Source organism: Drosophila suzukii, unplaced genomic scaffold (assembly GCF_043229965.1).
Source record: "Drosophila suzukii unplaced genomic scaffold, CBGP_Dsuzu_IsoJpt1.0 scf_4, whole genome shotgun sequence".
Taxonomy (NCBI): domain Eukaryota; kingdom Metazoa; phylum Arthropoda; class Insecta; order Diptera; family Drosophilidae; genus Drosophila; species Drosophila suzukii.
In genome coordinates, this window is record NW_027255927.1 from 3,000,582 (window position 1) to 3,020,109 (window position 19,528).

The 19,528-nt window shown below is 39.6% G+C and overlaps 1 protein-coding gene across 10 annotated transcripts in view; it reads left to right on the top strand.

The window, feature by feature from the left end:
• Nipped-A (Transcription-associated protein Nipped-A) overlaps positions 1-19,528 on the top strand; it is a 509,451-nt gene that overhangs the window by 407,732 nt on the left and 82,191 nt on the right. Inside the window, exon 20 of one of the 10 annotated variants that reach the window (XM_070999186.1) lies at positions 13,096-13,188. The exons of 7 other annotated variants lie outside the window; for them this stretch is intronic. In XM_070999186.1, the coding sequence (XP_070855287.1) occupies positions 13,096-13,173 (78 nt within the window). In that variant the 3' untranslated portion in view covers positions 13,174-13,188. Of the gene's footprint in view, positions 1-731; positions 756-13,095; positions 13,189-18,983; positions 19,020-19,528 lie in introns of those variants that run through there. 2 more of the 10 variants (XM_070999188.1, XM_070999189.1) reach the window with 2 other exon arrangements.

The window sequence follows — 19,528 nt, forward strand, 5'->3', positions numbered from 1 at the left end:
AAGATTCAAGAGGTGAAAAGAAATATTTACCTCAAAAAGCGATATGCTAATGTATGTTTATTAAAACAGAAGTCTAAGGTGCTCAGTGTGTTTACAAAACATGTTATCGTGGTGGAGCGACAATTTGTTCTGAAAATTAAAACCATTACGAGTGATAATGGCACAGAGTACAAAATCTTATTGTCTCGTATACGCCCTAGCAAAATGGGGTGGCCGAAAGGTAAAACAGAACCTTGTTGTATACGGCACGCGCAATGCTGACCAGTGTCCGGGGTGGACATTTTTCATTTTTCTCCGAGTCAGTAGCCTGTGCAGAAAGTCTAAGGAATGGGTCTCTAACAAGCGCTACTAGGCAAGATTGGTAGCAAAAGGATGCAACCAAAAATTTGTATTTGAATACCAGAAAACATATTCTCCGGTTTTATGTTTTTCAACAACACGAATGGTGTTGGCTATGGAGCCGAATATAAACAACACTTGCATCATTTCTCTGGCTTTTAATATAAAATTCGGCCGATTGCTAGACTGTCATTGGAATTTTCTGTGTATTAATATACAAATATTCCAAATATATGGTTTCTGTTATATACGTATGATTTTAGTTCCATGATTTGGCCTAAGCTGCAAGCCAACTTCACCTTGCCGAAGTTAGCTACCTTTTTTGTTATTTATAGATCACGTAACAATTATACTTTACCAACATTTAAAAACTACCTTTTTTTTATTTATAGATTACTTAGCAATTATACTTTACCAACACTTAAGAACTATTCAAAACAAGATAGGAAGCTAGCTTTGGCAAGCCGAAGTTTCTATACTCTTGCAGGTCGTTCAAGTGGGTTGATTGTATGTCAGAGCTTGTTGATTTTTAGAAAACTAAATACAAAAATTTTAAGGTAATGTTCCATTTCAATTTACAACCTTGTATTTTCAACAAAAACAAAATAAACAAGAAAGGAAGTTCTTCGGTAAGCCGAAGTTTGTATACCCTTGCAGTTATAATTATTAAATTTAAAAATTCAAAAAATGATATTCCCAATAATATAAGATAATATGTCAAGAAACACCAAAGCTATAATTTGTTTCATATTATTTTCCCACCAATTTTGCGATCGTTCCTATGGCTGCTATATGATATAGTCGTCTGATTTTGATAATATTAAATTCGAAATTCAGAACTAATTAAAAAATGTTATTTCCAAGCGTAGGAGGTTATATGATAAAAAACACCGAAGCCCACCAATTTTGCGATCGTTCCTATGGCAGCTATATGATACAGTACAGTCGTCCGATTTTGATAAAATTAAATTCGAAATTCAGAACTAATTAAAAATGTTGTTAAAAACAAAGTTACAATCTCCACAAACGTACTACAGCAATTCGTCTGCAATTTAGTTGTGGAGGTGACAAACACACGCACCGACAAACAAACAAAAGCGAAGTCTTTACAATTTACAAGTGGCGAAGCTCATTCCGTAGTTTTCAGATCCCCACTCACCAATGATGGCTTTCGCTTAGCGTGGAATATCCTAACTGAGTGTTTCGAAAATAAGCGATTGCAGGTGAACAGTCACCTGAAAACACTTTTCAATGTGCAATCCATAGCACAGGAGTCGGGAGCAGCCTTAAAGGAACTTCAACGCACTTTTCAAGTTTGTTTAACTTTCATAAAATTTTCCGGTGTTAATATTGAGAATTGGGACCCTATCCTGGTTTATATGTGCTCATTATGGGAGCAATCCATCCAAAATAAAGCCGAAATACCTACGTGGCTTGAGCTTGATTCCTATTTGACGGAGCGCCATCGAACTCTTGAGGCCGTCGATAGCTTCCGATCTGCCAATTTCCACCACGTCCAGTGCAAAGACACAAATCGAGTGGCAGAATTTCCAAAAATAAATTCCTTCAACACAATGCTAGTTCCGATACCCAAAGGCTGTGACCGAAGAAGAACCACCCCACGCTTCCTACAAATGACGGTAGACGATCGCCTAGCCTATATTCAAAGGAAGCAGTTGTGCTTTAATTGCTTTGCAAGCAGCCATCAATTCCGGGATTGCACAAGCGCTCACAGCTGTCTCACTTGCCAAGATCGGCATCACACATTGCTGCATCGAAACAGCGGCCCTACTACTCCGCCGATTCCATCCGGCCCTCCAAGGCCAGTATCCGCCTCAGTTCCACACATCATTTCGTCCTATTCAGCGCAAGTTTCCGTACAAAAAGTCCCTCCTAAGAATACTCCAATATTGGGTTCCATACCCCGCCTTGGATGGCAGACGTACTCGAGGTATTAAATCCAACCAATGCCGAGTCTGCCAAAAGATCCATCCTCTACGGAAGTGCCACCTCTTTCTATGGCTAAGCCCCCAGAATCGGCTCCAGGAAGTGCATATCCAGAAGTACTGCTCCAATTGCTTGGCTCACAATCATTCCAAGGACTCCTGCCGCAGTGATCATCACTGCCACAAGTGTGGAAAGGCCCACCATACTCTCCTACACATGGACGACCGATCTTGACTTCCAATATATTCCTGAGCCTACTATCCTGAGGTTCTTGCTACGGGTGTCCTCGCAAGGGGGGGGGGGGGAGAATGTTTACGTCAAAAGGACGTTTAATTTCAGGAGGCAGTGTCGAGCGGCAGTTTTATCCAGATGTCTACACCTCGCGCGCTCGCGCTGCCGTCCGCTTTCCCTTTTCATCTCTCCCCTAAGTCTCCGCTCTGCTCTGACGCGCTTAAGTTAAGTTAGGCTTAAGCAGTTATTATTTCAAACTGTACTAATAAACATGCACGTCGCGCAAAAAATTCCAAAGTACCCCGGTTTTTTTTGCGTACCGTTCGATCTTGGGGCTTCATCTATTTCAATGATCAAGCCACTCCGCCCCAACACGATTGAATATTCCTAATCTTGCTAACTGCATTCCCATTTCCAAGTCTTCAATTTATTCTGCGAAATGTTTTAAATTAAAAAACAATATTTCAGGAATTTTTTCGATTTCGTTGTATTCGAGATGCTTGTTTATTATATCGATGCCTTTGTTACATGTACACTGTTTTGAGCTATTACATTGATTTTTCCTTCTAATTCTTCTTTATCATTATAATCTAATTTTCCAAAAAGATATTTGTAAGCTGTTCCTACAAAATTAGCTAATCCTCTTTTGTTTTTCCTAACAATTTTTAACCCATTCATTTCTCTTTGTAGTTTTTCCGTTAAATATTTAATCTGCATTATTTCCTTAAGGCCAAACGCTTGTGATAGCAAGTTTTTGTAAGTTTCTTCCGTTTTCGTAATATTAATTGTGAGGCAATGGTATGAATTATGGGAGCCTTTCTAAATTTCGAAACGCTCAGTTAGGTTAGGCCAAACGGAGCGAAAGCCATCGTTAGTAAGAGGGCAGTTCGAAACTGCATCGCCACTTGTTTTTGCATTCAGGTGAAACAGTTCTTCGACTGGCGTCAGCCCTGGATTGTTTATATAAATGACCGTAAACAGATCCCTAAAGGTCGGCCACCGCATATAATCTCCGGTAAAAACCTCCGTGTCGCACGGAGGCAGCCGACTGCCAGAGGAAATGTAGGTCTGGGAAGGAACAGCTTGAACTTGGGGAGCTTGGACTATCATATCCGCGATCTGAGCCCCACGTCTCACGTAAACGGAATAGCAGTAGCCGTATTTAGCTTTGAGAATTGTGAATCCGCCTCGCGGCGTATGTTAAGCATCGAAAGAGTTGGAGGGAAGGAGTGTTTGCCCTGGATTCAAATTCACTCAGTCGGTCTGAGACCTCATTAAATTTTTTAGAGCAGTTTGGGAAGCTGTTAGTGCCATTTTGACGGCTGTCCGTGTGACCCTTTTTCGGGGCGATGAAGTCTTAGCGCTTAGTTCGGGTGTGGGTTGATCTACGGTATGCCTGCGACTACTGCAGGTGGAATAGACATTTGTTGTTATCACTTCCAACAGACATGCCATACAAATTTCCTTTTTGGCCCACTTCTGGAACGGCAGAACGGAGTGTCGACAAAAAAAATTGTGGATCGGAACAAATTGAAATTGGAGCACGGACCGACCAGGTTACTTTGCGGAATTAAACCCAATAATACGGATTAGGAACGGTGACCACGGAGTTTGCGTATCACCAATGTATGTAGAATGTGGTGTGGTATAATTGGGTCTGAGTTTGGAATTTTATTTGTTTAGAGCTGGTATTATTTTGCTTTTGAAAGAATTTGAGGGGGAAAAATACGTGTATATTTTTATGTATACGTGTGTATTTTTTATGTGTTGTAGTCCCCGCTAAAGTAATAGTTTATTTTAGCCTTAATATAAACCTGTGGGTAAAGAAAAAAATACCAAAGCAGTCGGAAAAATGGGCAATATGGCCGCACGTAGCAAAACGAAAATCGAAGAAAAAATGGCGAAGTAATTCAAATCGTACAGAAAGTCAAACGAATAATATTTTCGAGTGGCTGACTGCAGATCGGCAATTAGTAAGATGAAAAATATTTACTTATCTTGTTTCAAGATCCGGCTCGAAGGACAAAAATGTATGCCGGGGGGTAGCGGTTGAACGCTGGCGCTGGTAGATGGCGTGGGAGGCGACGCCGGGAACTTTCGGCGTCCGCAGGCTGCTGCGCTGGGCTTCGGTGGGTGCGGCGGATTGCTGCTGGTGCGGCGGTTTCCTGCTGCTGGTGCGGCGGACTGCTTTTGCGCTGTAGGGGTGAAAACACTCGACTCGCGAAGTACCCCGTTGGCCGAAAGAACTAACACAATTTCACTTTGTAAAATATACTCGGGGGAGCGACCGCGGTTTATTCAGATGAGTGACAGATTCGTACAGCTTCAGCCTTAGAAGAGTTCCGCGCTCCAATGCGCAGTGGACACTTCACGGAGGGGAGACAAAACCGCCGACCAAGGCGAAAGTTATGCAGCAGATGCGCAGTGCAAGGTCAGCCAACGTCAGACCTTCTGCCCGGTTTTCTTAGAGAATATTAAATTTAGCATAATTTAGTTCGAAATAGACTCCGAAAGAATCCAAACGGTTTCCGGGTGAATAAGTCGCCCAACCGAGTTTACACGCTAAAAAAAGCAAATATTAAAAAATAAATCTTCGTAAAACTCAAACATAAACGTGTGCGTTGTACAACTAACAGCTCAACATTTATTTTAATGTGAACAAAACGTTTAATAAAGATATTTATCAACAACAAATTCTGGAGAGTAGCTGGAGGACGGGGACCTCGAATAAAAACCAAATCTACGAAAAAAACTCAAACAAAAACGTGTGCGAGGCTAATTTAGAAATTACAATTAACACACCTAATAAAAAAAAAAGCTCAACAAAAGAAAAGTATTGCTAAATAGCTGCAGGACGCAGCTCTCGATACCTAAAAGACCCACCTTCTGCAGAATGAAAGGAGCTCGCTATTTAAACTATCAAAAAAACAGCAGCTGGTGGATGGGCACATACTAGCCTTATGAAAAAAATACAGAATAAACGGAAATCATGTAAGTGGGCTTTTCGTGAAATATTGAGATTACGTAAAAAATATTATCCTATTGAGAATACTAAAGTTTTTTCTTATCAACAAAATACGAAATAAATATTAAATTAATATCTTATCTTATCGTATCTGTGAAATTAGAATTAAATTTTAGTGCTTGTGTGCAAAATTCATGTCAAATGCCGAAAAAAACCATGTTATCGCAGTGGAGGGATAGGAAATAAGATCCAGATAGCAGTGAAGAAGTGGGTTTTACATTAGAACCCGAAAAAATGAAAATAATACATTTGTGGAACCAGACGAGGAGCTATTAAAAGCCTACAATAAGTTGAATACTAAGCAAGAAAGGAAGTTAACTTCGTCAAGCCGAAGTTTTTATACCCTTGCAGTTATAATTATTAAATGTAATTCGAAATTCTTAAAAATACAAAAATGATATTTCAAATATTATAAGATAAGTCAAAAGCACCAAAGCTATAATTTGTTATAAATTATGTTCCCACCAATTTTCCGATCGTTCCTATGGCAGCTTTATGACAGTCGTCCGATTTTGATAAAATTAAATTCGAAATTCAGAACTAATTAAAAAATGTTATTTCCAAGCGTTGGAGGTTATATGTTAAAAGACACCAAAGATATACTTAAAAAAATTTTTTTCCCGATTATTCCTTTGAGACATAGTTGTCCGATCCGGCTGGTTTTGACTTACGAGGGTGGTCCGATAAGTACTTAGCCTCCAAAAGAAAAACGATAATTTTGGAAAAGTTGCGATTTATTTCTCAACAAAATCTTCTTCTAGCTCGATACACTTGACCCAGCGAACAATATAACTTAAAGTGCTTTTAATAATACTAACACCACTTGTGCACCCTACTAGTAATGTAGATATTGAACAACTTAATTTAAGTATACCTTTCTATACCATTGCAGAGCGATTAATGATTTTAGTTATTTGCAACGCAGTGAACGAGACTGATCCGAACCAAAAAGTATATATATTCTGGATAAGCATCACTAGACGAGTCGATTTAGCCATGTGCGTCTGTACGTCCGTTAATCCGTTTTATGTCCTTCTGTTTGTCCGTCCGCATGAATTCTGATATCTTAAGAACTTTAAAACTTAGAAAGTTAGTATTTAGAAGTTAAGCTAGAAGTTGGCTTAGATTTACTTTGGCAACCCAAGTGTATTTTAGGAGAGTGTCATGCTCCCTGACGCTCACAGAACGCGCAAAACGGTGTCACCCACATTTTCAAAGATTAAAATTTAAAATAAATTTTATTTTATTCTGCTTGTCAATACCTACCGGCACGCCGGAAATTGTTAAAATCAGACCATTAGTCCTTAAGTAATTATTTTACGCCCGCAACGTAAATGACGCCACAGCCGGAAAATATAATAAAAAGTGTAAGATGTAAAGTAGATAAAATTTAAAAAGGAAATTTGAGTAACGGGTATCTAATAGTCGAGGAACTTGACTAAAGCGTTTCTTCCAGTTATATCCGTTAATCGTAGATAAAAGGGTATACTAAATTCGTCGGAAAGTATGTGATCGGTAGAAGAAACCGTTTCCTGCCCCCATAAAGAATATATATTCTTGATGATATATATATATTCTTGATCAGGAACACTAGCCGAGTCGATTTAGCCATGTCCGTCTGTCCGTATGAACGCTGTGATTTCGGAAACTGTAAAAGCTACAATACTGGGATTAGGCATGCAGATTCCTGAGATTCCTGCGCAGTGCAAGTTTGTTTCGTCTCTAACGCTTACAAACCGCCCAGAACTGTGGCTCTTACAGTTTTAATGTTGGTAATTTTGTAACTGAAATTTATTTTTCGTATAAATACCCATCGATTGACCCAAAAAAAGTTGTCCACTCCCATAACGCCTAAATCTGACTGCCGCCCACATATCTCCATCTCCCTTTTGGTCCTTTTAGCTAAGTTACGGATATCTGATGGTCGAGGTACTCGACTATAGCGTTCTTCCTTGCTTTAGAACTATACACTGCAAGAAAGGGCAAAAACTGTGATTTTTAAGCTGGTACCAGTGTATATAACTCCTTGATGCAGACTAAAAACGAGTGTAAAACATCTCCATACTAATTTTGGTATGATTGTGAATTTTTCATTTATTATTCAGAAGACGATGATGAAATATACATTTTTCTATATGCATAAACATACATGATTCACAAACAGTGCCCAACTATTTTTTGCGTTTGCAAAGCTGACGTAGATAAAGGCCTTTGTATGGAATAAAAAACGTTGCCAAATTGAAACGTATACGTTGTAGAAAAATTGTTAAGGTGCAATACTATTCCATATGGAAATAAGTAGAGGCAAATCTGATTGTTGTTAAAGTAACATCAGTAAAGAAGAACTAGCCCGTATGGGCTCAGAAGAAAACGCAGACAAGGTTCAGAATTGGTCTCACTCAACACTATCCAAAAGCGACTGAGAACCATTTCAAACTAAGGAACAACAGAGAATTGGATCAAAATCTTAGGAGACCAAAACATTGCTGGTCGAAATATATCAGCACACGTACACAAGAACTGATGACCAAAAGCAAAAGGGACATCGGTAACTAGCCATAGCTCAGATGGCACGCAGGCCATAAAGATGGTACTGCGTCCTTAGGGAACAGTACCACCCGGCCACGTTAAGAAAGCATTTCCATCTCCACTTACAACAGAAAAAAAAATTGTTGAGCTTATTTCTAATTAAAAACGTCACAATTTAAGGGACCGCGTAACTTTAAACTACCTACCATATCAAGGTAAAATTGATCACCACACGGCTTCCTAGGTTATACGCTAATGGTATTCTGTTCTGCACAAGGCAACTCACAGTCCACTCAAGTACCACAATTCAACTCCGTGCGAAAAATCGGGTGTCTCTGATACGTACTAGGACCTTTATACCTACTTTGGCATCATCCTATCTACAGCCAAAACACGTTTGAAGAAACGTCTTAATAAATTATTATTAAGATATATTTGTCTTGATTTATTATTTAGCACTTAAATTATACATATGTAAGATTTAACAAATATGATATTTATGTTATGAAGTTCCTTTCACAGGAACAGAAAAAGCACTCAACACAAGGAATAATTAATTTATACGAAATTATAGCCAAGGATGCCAGGCAGGGTCCATGCGACAAAGATTATCGATGTTGGTTGCCGATTGTATAAGTATAGTCGAGTACCCCTACTATCAGATACCCGTTACTCAGCTAAAGGGACCAAAGGGAAACGGAGATATGTAAGCAGCAAAGCGAGATTAAAATGCGCCACCTACCGGCGGTAGACAGATTTAAGCGTTATGGGCGTTAGAGTGGGCGTGGCAAATTTTTTTTGGATCAATCGATAGGTAATGACAAGACTAATACATTTCAGCTAAAATTTTGTATCTAGCATGAAAATTGTGGGCGCCACAGGTTTGGACGGCTTGTGGGCGATAGAGTGGGCGTGGCTTATTCGCGTTACAAACTTGAGCTGCGTACAAGGCGACGGAATCTAAATATGAAATCTCAATTCTCCATCTTTGATAGTTTCGGAAATTTCCGCGTTCATACTTACACTTTTATAAGATTGTGGGCGTTAAAGTGGGCGTGGCCAACTTTTATTTGGTCAATCGATAGCTATTGATGAGAACAATACATATCAGTTAACATTTATATTCTATCATTAAAACTGTAGGAGCCCCAGTTTTGGGCATTTTGTGGGCGTTAGAGTGGGCGTGGAACCTTGCTGAAAAAAACTAGCGCTGCCGAGCTCTTATAGTTTCCAAGATCCCAGCGTTCATACGGACAGACGGACATGGCTAGATCGATATATATATATTTTATGGGGTCGTAAACGCTTCCTTTTGCCTGCTACATACTTTGCGACGAATCTAGTATACCCTTTTACTCTACGTGTAACGGGTATAACTACATTCACAAACATGTTTATTTTGTATGCATGAAATGACTTTACTTGGTCATCAATGCACAGACAAAGGAATCTTACCGGAAGTCAAAAAATGCAACGCCATAAGAAACTATCCAGTCCCACATGATGCAGTTAGCGCTAGACGATTTATAGCATTTAGCAATTGTTATAGACGTTTCATTATAAACTTCGCCGACCTCTCTCGGCACTTACCAAGATTATGTAAAAAGAATGTTCCATTCGAATGGTCATCCGAATGTAAAAATTCATTCCAATATTTAAAAGATAAACGTAAAAAACCTACTTTATTACAGTAACCTGATTTCCTCAAAGAATTTTTTATATTAACGGATGCAAGTAAACAAGCATGTGGTGCGGTGTTAACTCAAAACCATAACGGACTCCAACTCCCGATAGCGTATGCATCACCTTCTTTTACAAAAGCTGAAAGCAATAAAAACACTACAGAACAGGAACTAACAGCAGTTCATTGGGCAATTGCACATTTTTGACCATATATTTATGGGAAACATTTTATAGTTAAAACTGAGCACAGACTACTTAAGTGGACAAAATTCCTGCGCAGGAAAAGATATAGTAGAATTGCCTAGGCAATCTCAAATAAAAGCTTCTAAGCCCAACATATATGTAGTCATTAACAATGACGAAGTACGTAAAGTAGTACCTTGCATGTGAATAATAATTTATGTTATTTCCAACATGGACAAAAATACAGCAAGATATGATGTTGGAGATTTTTATACTAATGGAACCCTTGACTTATATCAGTTTTGCCAAAGGCTTGAACTGCAGGTTGGTAAACAAAACATTACCCAACTTAAAGTGGCACCATGGAAAATATATCAATAGATACCTTTAAAAAAATGGGCAACAAAATCTTAAAATCATTAAGAGTAGCGGTACTCAACCCGGTGACCCTAATAACAACTAATAATGAAAAAGAAGAAATATTGTTTACACTGCATGACGATTCTATTCAAGGAGTACATTCATGTATAACAAAAACCTTGGCCAAGGTCAAAGGACACTACTATTGGAAAGGAATGAATAAAGTCATAACCCAGTACATACATAAATGTCCAAAATGCCAAAAGTCGAAAACGACAAAACACACTAAAACTCTTTTAACACTTACTGAAATGATATTCGATAAGGTAATTGTGGATACGATCGTTCCCCTGCCGAAATCGGATTAAGGAAATGAATATGCAGTCATTTTAATATGTGATCTGTCAAAATACCTTGTTCCCATACCAGTACAAAATAAAATTGCAAAAACAGTAGCTGTTGAACTAATAGGCTTTTTTATTAGTTATTGATAAATTAAAATACGACTTTGCAGGTTGGAATTTATTAGCGAGAGAGAGTACAGCAGGCGAGACGAGAGTGCATTTAATGTCGAGATCAGAATTCGTACTAGTTTTACAAAGGGACAGCCAGCCGAATGCTGGGCCCAAGAATGCAAGTACACAAAAAACGAGAGAGCTAGATAGAGAGAGCTACCTTTCTCGATGCAATTAATATAAGAGATCGAATTAAGTTAATTAGCTGCTGCGGCTGCGTGACCCGACATACTCCCCCCGTTGGAAGCCTAGGTTTCAACATCATCCTTAAGGGGAAGCAGACACAGCTTGTTTACTGCTCGCTTTGTCACTCCTGATGCTGTCTTCAGAACGGCAACTCGAGCAACCCAATCTCCACCGAACAGAAGCTCGATCACTCTGGCGAGGGGCCACTTCATGGGAGGCAAGTTTTCCTCCTTGAGCAGAACTAAGTCATCGACAACCAGGCCAGGTTTTAGGGTGCGCCACTTGGAGCGCTGCTGCAGTAAAGCTTTTTGACTTTTTTTTTTGTGCCCAAAAAGGCTGTGCCGCTGTTGAAGTCAGCAGAGAAGTCGGCGAAGCGTAGAAGACTGCCTACGGAAACGATCGTGCAACAAAAAGAGGCAGATATTCGGAAGTTCGATTTAGCGTCGCTTGTGAACGGTTGTGTTTACTCTTGTGCTCTAAATTTTTGTCTATTCTGTGATTTTTTGCGAGTGTTTTGTGTTTGTAGTGTGTTTAGTGTTTTTTTACTAGATCTCCTAGTGATTATAGTTATTTTAACATTTATATTAGATTTGTTTAATCTCCTAGCTTTGTTAGTGTAATTTTTATACTCACTAAACTTGCTAAAACTCTTTGATTCTCACTCTCTCTCCCGCTCTATATTACAACTGTAACTTAAACTCTCTCTGAACCTGCCAAATTTCTGGTAGACTTTTGGTGTGCTATTCTCTTGTCTCTCTCTCTCTCTCTCTCTCTTGCTTGCTTTACATTGCAACTGTTCCTGTAAAGTTGTCAGTGTCCCACAAGCAACGCTCAATCGATAGAAGATTTATTCTATCGAGCTCTCTTACATTTAAATTAATACGCGATCTCGCGCTCTTATTTTTTTTCGTGTTTTGTGCCTTTGCGGTTTTGGAATTTGATCCCAGTTCCAAATTTACTCGAGGTATTTTTCATATATTATTTTATTTTATTTAATTTCCTTAAAATGGCTCTTGTCTGCTCTAAGAAAAATTGTAATCTTTCGTCTTCAACTAAAGACCCTTTTATTTTCTGCTGGCTCTGCGAATCGATGATGCACGTTAAATGCGCAGGATTTACTAGTAGAGTCAAAGACTTCATTGATCAGAATTCTGGACTCATGTGGTCATGTGGATCCTGCAAGGAAATGGTTGTTGAGATGAGCGGCTTTATGAAGCAGACTCGAGACAGCCTTTTGAATCTCTCTGGTGCTTTTAAACAGCTCAATGAGGGGTTCAATTCTGTTTGTGCCCAATTTAATAATAAAAAATTACTAATTATCATAGAAAACAATTATTTGTTTCGAGATTCACCCCAGATACCACATCTGAGGATGTTTTGGAATTTATTCGTGAAAAATTCCCATCCGAGAATATTTCAGTTGAACAATTTAGATTTTCATATGCTCGTAGTATATCGTCTTTTAAAATATTTGCTCCGCCTGATGTGTTTAAGGTATTACTTTCTGAAAGCTTTTGGCTTAATGATGATTTAGTAATAAAAGAATTTGTTCCCAATAAACCGAGAACAAATAACAGACCTTACCCTGCGCCAAAAAACTAAAAAGTTTATTTTTGGCTTATCAAAATGTTAGGGGACTAAATATGAAGCTACCCAAGCTTTATGCTGACTCCTCCGATCGCTCCTCACGTAGTGGAGGCGGTGTGCTGATTGCCGTTAGCACTAGCCTAACATCCGAGAGAATTTACTCTGATACTCCTAATGAAATTGAATTTGTTAGTGTGAAAGTTTCCTTGCAATCATTCTCAATATTTGTTACATGTTCCTATATTCCACCTGGCTCTGATTTAATAATTTATGAGCACCACCTGTCTGCGATAAAATCTGTTCTATCCCTTCTTTCTAACAGTGACCTTTTGATTGTTTTGGGTGACTTTAATCTCCCTGATATTTCTTGGTCTCCTCCTACTGACTCACTAGTCGCTATACCTCTATCCGCCCATGATTTTGTAGATGGTCTTCTAGAATTATCGTTACAGCAAGTAAGCTTTATACGGAATTCATTAAATAGACAACTAGATCTTGTGTTTGTTTCAGACCCGTCCGAAGTCACGGTATCTAGAATTGACGCTCTTGTTGTACCTGAATACCGATATCATCCAACAATGGAATTGACAATCTGCCTCCCATGCGTTGATACCCTCTCTCCTTTAGTTTCTCAAACTAAAGTGAGATGTTTCCGAAAATGTAACTATAAAAAACTTAACGACATGATTTCTCAATATAATTGGACAGAATTGTACAATTGTATGGATATTGAAAGTGCCACTGAACACTTCTATATAGTGTTAAATACCTTTTTAATGAATGCGTTCCTGATAGGTTTCCTCCAAAGACAAACAGGCCACCTTGGTTTACCAATGCGCTTCAAAGACTTAAAAACCTTAAGACAAACACTTATTAAAAGTATAAGAAATCGGGTAAGACATCTGATTTTTCGAAATATGTGGTGGCTCGATCGGATTTTAATGTTCTCAATAGTCATTGCTATTCTATGTATTTAAGTCGATGTAAATTTGAATTTTCAAATGATCCGAAGCAGTTTTATAACTTTGTCAATGCCAAGCGTAAGTCGTCAGCATTGCCTTCATCGGTACGTTTTAACTCAATGGAGGCCTCGACGGATTCTGAAATTGCTGATTTATTTGCCGAGTTTTTACAAACTACTTATAGTTCGGCTGCTTGGTCAAATTCTAACTACCCTAATCCCTTAAATAAGGCAAATTGTATCTTTACCCCTGAAATTACGGAAATTTCTCTCGTAAGACTCTTAGAAAAAACAACGCCAACTTATTCTCCCGGTCCGGATGGACTCCCCGGGTGTGTGCTTAAGTTTGGTGCGTCAACCATATGTAAGCCGATTCTTAAACTTCTTAATTTGTCTATTTCATCGTCAGTTTTTCCTACTATCTGGAAGGACTCTTTTATCATTCCACTTCACAAAAAGGGTGCGAAGGCGGATGCCCAGAATTACAGAGGTATTTCTAAATTGTCGGCAATTCCTAAAGCATTTGAACGTATTATTACTTCTCATTTGCAACATTTATGTTCCTCGCTAATATCACTGTGTCAGCATGGTTTTGTTAAGCGAAGATCGACCACCACCAACCTTCTGGAATTGTCATCTATTGTAATAAATGGATTTAAGAATAAAATGCAGACTGACGTTATATACACAGATTTTAGTAAGGCCTTTGGCTCTGTCAACCACTCTCTTCTCTTATTTAAATTAAATCAGCTTGGGTTTCCATGTAATCTATTAACTTGGATTTCAAGTTATTTGAATGGTAGAACTCAGAGGGTTATATTCAAGAACGCTGCCTCAAAACTGATCTATGTGACATCTGGAGTGCCTCAGGGTAGTCATTTGGGCCCTTTGCTGTTTACTTTGTTTATTAACGATCTTCCCTCTATCATAACACACTCTCGTGTACTAATGTATGCTGATGATGTTAAGCTTTGTTTATCACATAATGATATAGCGGCGGGTTTCAACTTACAGTCAGATATTGATTGTTTTTAGGGATGGTGTGAGTATAACCTTTTAAATTTGAACTGCCTTAAATGCAACGTTATGACTTTTCATAGGAGTACTCCTACTTTTGTTAGTTACTCTCTTCAAAATACGCCACTCGACCGTATATATTCAGTTAATGACTTAGGCGTTCTTCTGGACCCAAAACTTAAATTTGACTGCCACATAATGTCCATTGTCAGCAAGGCCATGAGTGTTTTTGGGTTTATAAAGCGTTGGTCAAAAGAATTTGATGACCCTTATACAACCAAATTATTATTTACCTCCCTTGTCCGTCCTATTTTGGAATATTGTTCTTCGGTTTGGAGTCCACAATATCAAGTGCATATTGACCGTATTGAGTCGGTACAAAAAAAATTTCTTCTTTTTGCCCTTCGTAGTTTGAACTGGGATCAAAACATAAGGCTACCTTCCTATCAGAGTAGATTACTATTGCTTAATTTACCTACCCTTGCAAATGTCCAATGCTCCAAATGTTACAATGCTTGGTCCTATTTTTATGCAAAATCTTATAAGAGGTGATATTGATTCTGTAGAACTTATAAACCGCCTAACTTTCAATGTTCCTGTTAGACTAACACGAAATTATTAGCCCCTGAATTTGCCACGATGTACATCTAATTTTTGTCTGCACGAGCTCTTTCGCGTTCTATGTAATAACTATAACAACCTTTATCATTTAATTGGCACTTCAACTTCTATCCCGGTATTAAAAACTAATATTTTAACTCATTTGCTTCATTCTTAGATGCTTCTTTTATTTTCATTTGTGTCCCGTCTCTATTTGTTTTTTGTATCTTCCTCGCGAACTCGTATTTTTTGCCCAAATTGATAAAAGTGCCCCGCGCGTTACAAGCACGTGCTTGGTGTCGTTGGGCCACTTGTTTGTACTGCTCGTAGTGCATCAACGTCCATCATTATTATTTCTTTGTCTTATTATCTGCCTGCACTCGGCGCTCTCAGAGACAAATTTCGGCCGATCCGTTATTTCTTTTGCGTCTCTCTGTTATGTTCTGCTAGCGACTAAAATTTCGGCGGAAAAATTTTCGTGGGGCAGCGACATGTGAATGCCCTAATACGATCTCTGGCAGCAGTTTTGCGACCTAGATGAAGAAGTCCAACAAGCGTAGCACTTAAGGAGCTGGTCGAAAAATATCAGAAAATCTTTCTATACAACATGCCGACTGGAAGCGGACTTCCGAAGGCCCCCAGACGAACTTCGGACAACTTCAAGATCACAACAGGAGATCAAGTCAAAGGAGACTCGACAATTAACGCGGTGATCCAACAGTTGCAGAGAAGATGTAACGAATTGGAGTCATCATTAACATTAGCCTTGAACGCCCCAACCGTCACCCCAGCCATACAAAGGCTCCTGGATCTCCATTGGGTGTTACTGAGGCAAGCCCACGGTGAATTGGACAGCACACCTGGGGCCCAGCCCTGGCAGAAGCACACATTATACGAGGAATACGAAATGAACCTGCTTCGAGAAAACGACGCGCCTAAACTTGGCACTTCCGCCAATCAGCATTCCTGAGTTCAACGGCGAGTATCTAGACTGGCCACGGTTCCATGATCTCTTTGTGGAATTGGTACATAATAAACCATATTCGGCCAGTCAAAAACTACATATTCTACAGAGTTCGCTTCGTGGTGAAGCGAGGAACGTCTTAACAGACACAGCCTTCTCACAGGGTGGATATGACGACACCTGGTTGCGTTTGAAGGCCAGGTACCAGAATGGAAAAATACCGCCATAGCAAAAATTATTGACCATAAGCCTATAGACGGCTCCTCGCGCCAACTAAGGGCCTTACATGACACTATAAAGAACTCAATGAGTACTCTTAAAAACCTCGATGTCAGCACAAAATCCTGGGATCCAATCATGTGTTTTCTTATCAGAAGAAAACTAGACCAGCAGTCTCTAGCTGCTCTGGAAAATTCAGCGGATGCACCAACGGAAATTCCATTGTTAAGGAGTGTACTGATGTTTAAAAACCAAACGCCAAAACACGGCGCCAAGCCATTATTAAAGTAGGAGGATGACCAAATTGTTTGTCTACCGCTCATAAGGTTGAAAACTGTGGATCACCGGCCACTTGTCGAGTCTGCCAGCAACGGCATCATTCACTGTACTAGCAATCCAGTGTCCGGCGCAGCACCATTGCAGACTACCACAACCCTAGAGGATATGCTCTGCTCGCGAACGGCAAGGTATCATTACAAGGGCCAAACGGTCAACTACAAACATGTCGCGCTGTAATAGATGCTGGATCACATGTTAATCTTCTCTCAAGGGAGATGGCAGATCTGCTATCTCTTAAGGAAATGTCGATTGAAATATCTGGAATCGGAGGATGTTTAACACTTCTAAATTTAACAAAGAAATATCTTAGTTTTCTTGCAGAAGGTTCACATACCATAGTCGTGCCAGATGATCAAGTTCTACGAGGGCACAATTTCAGTCCCCTCGGTAATGCCAATTTTATCGCAAAGGGTAGTGTTAAGCAGCATCAAGAAGATGTGAAGGACCTGAATCACAAACATAAACCGCCGCAGTTGAAGGAAAGATTCTCCTCGGTCAATGAATTGTTTTGTGCTTTCCATACAACTCGTCCAAGGGCTGACCGACATCACGACTTAATTGAGGGTACCCCTCAACGGGGGGAGGATGTTCGTACCCAAAGGTACTCAACATGACCACACCCAACAAATCAAGCAGTTGCCAAGTTGGGAACAGTACCAGGCGCTCAGTAGCACCCACTGCATATGAGAATTGCTGATCAGCATATTATATGTCTCACTAACTCACCGTCTCACCGACTCAACGGCACACTGACCGGCCAATGCAGTCAGCACATTTTACAGTGTCTGCCGAGCCAACTACATAAACTGCTACCATAATCAAAACTCCCTGACCTACCTACCTACTTTAGAATACAGCTTACTTCACTAATCATTACAGTAAACTTCCGTGTTCCAAGTAGTATATAAACATGTACCAAATGAAAAATAAATCAGCTATCAACGCATCTCATAACTCCGCGGTTCTACTTCCTACCTCTGGGAATAGGGCTCGTAATACACTATCTCAACTAGCAGCTAACCACGTTAGCTCACCCTCAGCGCAGCTCCAGCATCGCCTGTGGTCCGGCATCGCAGTAACCATCGTTACCATTGCCGCGACGCGATCGTCCTGCCGTCAAAACGTCCCCGTGCCAGCGACAAGTGCTCATTACCCCCTTGTGCCGCGGTGTGACCCGGAAGTGTCTACTTCGGTTTGGCACAAACAAATACATTTCAGTTAAAATTTTTATTCTCGCACTCTCTTTAGCTGAGTAACGGATATTTTTCTGTCGATGGCATCGACTATTGCTTGTTTTTATTTAAAAACGTCAAAATTGTGTCTTACTTTTATCCACAAAGTGAATATAAATCATTGAACTCGAAAAACGAACACTCTTGCTTATTTACAATTCTTGAGATAATAAAAAACAATAACAAAATTAAGAATTATATTGTATAGAGCACGGCACATGGAGAACGTTGTCAAACTTTCTACAAGTTTGAGAACTCCTTGCTCCCCAAAAATTTTGTCCATCCGTACCATACGGAAGGCAACATTATTCACAATACCAAATAAATTTAAATATACATACAGCCTATTAATAATATTTTGTTTAATGTTTTTTTTTGTTCAATAAGGAAATATGTTGTAAAACTTCTGCAACAGTTTCATAGATGGGCATAAGACTGCTCTGGGGACTTTATATCTTCACAAATTATTGAAACGATACGACGGATGGGTTTAATGTTCTCAAATTACGTTTTTTAATAAAATACAATACAGTGTTGTGAGATTCTAAGAAGTTCGAGCAGAGATGAAAAATCACGACCAGCTTTCGGGTAGTTTACCAGTACAATTACAAGATTGCAACCCGATCAGCTGTAAGCTTTACATTGTGATTTGCAAAGCACCCGACACAACTGTCCAGGTCGACTTACAATTCACCCGACAAAACTGTCCATGCCGCCCCCAATACTGGGTCCAGTATTATTTTCACTTGACCCCAAAGTTGCTGTAAGAGAGTGTTTGTTGTGGCATGTTGCATTGGCGATCAGTTGGAGGTGATAATGGGAACTTCGGTACTTAACTAGACGTTCTGGCTCTGTTGCACGTGGGATCGGCAACCGGCAAATTTTGAAGACAGAACGTTTGTAAATTCCAACGTAGGTCTTAATTGACGCTACGCGAACCAAATTATCTGAGCCTGGTTGAACTTCAATTATTCTACCAATCTTCCAACATCATTAACTTGAAGATTGTCTGACTCCTGTCTCCATTTCGGTGCCATTCAGCCATTCAGTGCTCCATCTCTTCTAGAATTGGCGGAGTATCCTTTGACCATCCATAAACTGTGTGCTGAGAGGACCATCTTTGGCGAAACATCTGGCGGTGCCAGCAGAGAGTCGCCAATAAAGAAATGTACCGTGGTTAATACTGCCAAGCCGTTTGGGTCATCAGTAAGAGTGCATAATGGCCGAGAATTTGAACACAGGCCATTCGAAAGACGGAAATAGCTCGATGTGGGTGAGTTTTTACTAATGTAACGTTGGCTTCCATAATTCCTCCAAAATTGGGACTGTGAGGCGGATTGAAAAGACATTGAATCTGCTTGGTAGCTAATGCCGGGAAAACGATGTCGTTGACCTCCTTGCGAAATTCTCGATGCCAACTTTAAAGGGCTCTGTCCGTTCCGATAACATTTTTGCGCTGTCGGAAACACTGAATGCAGCCTTTCAGTATACGTTTAACCGTTTGTCTGCCGTTGACAATCCGAAACTGATGTCTAGTCGTGACCAGTGTAAGTCTAGTTCCTCCGTGTAAAGTTAAAAGGTGCGCATTTCTAATTATGAGCTCTGTGAAAT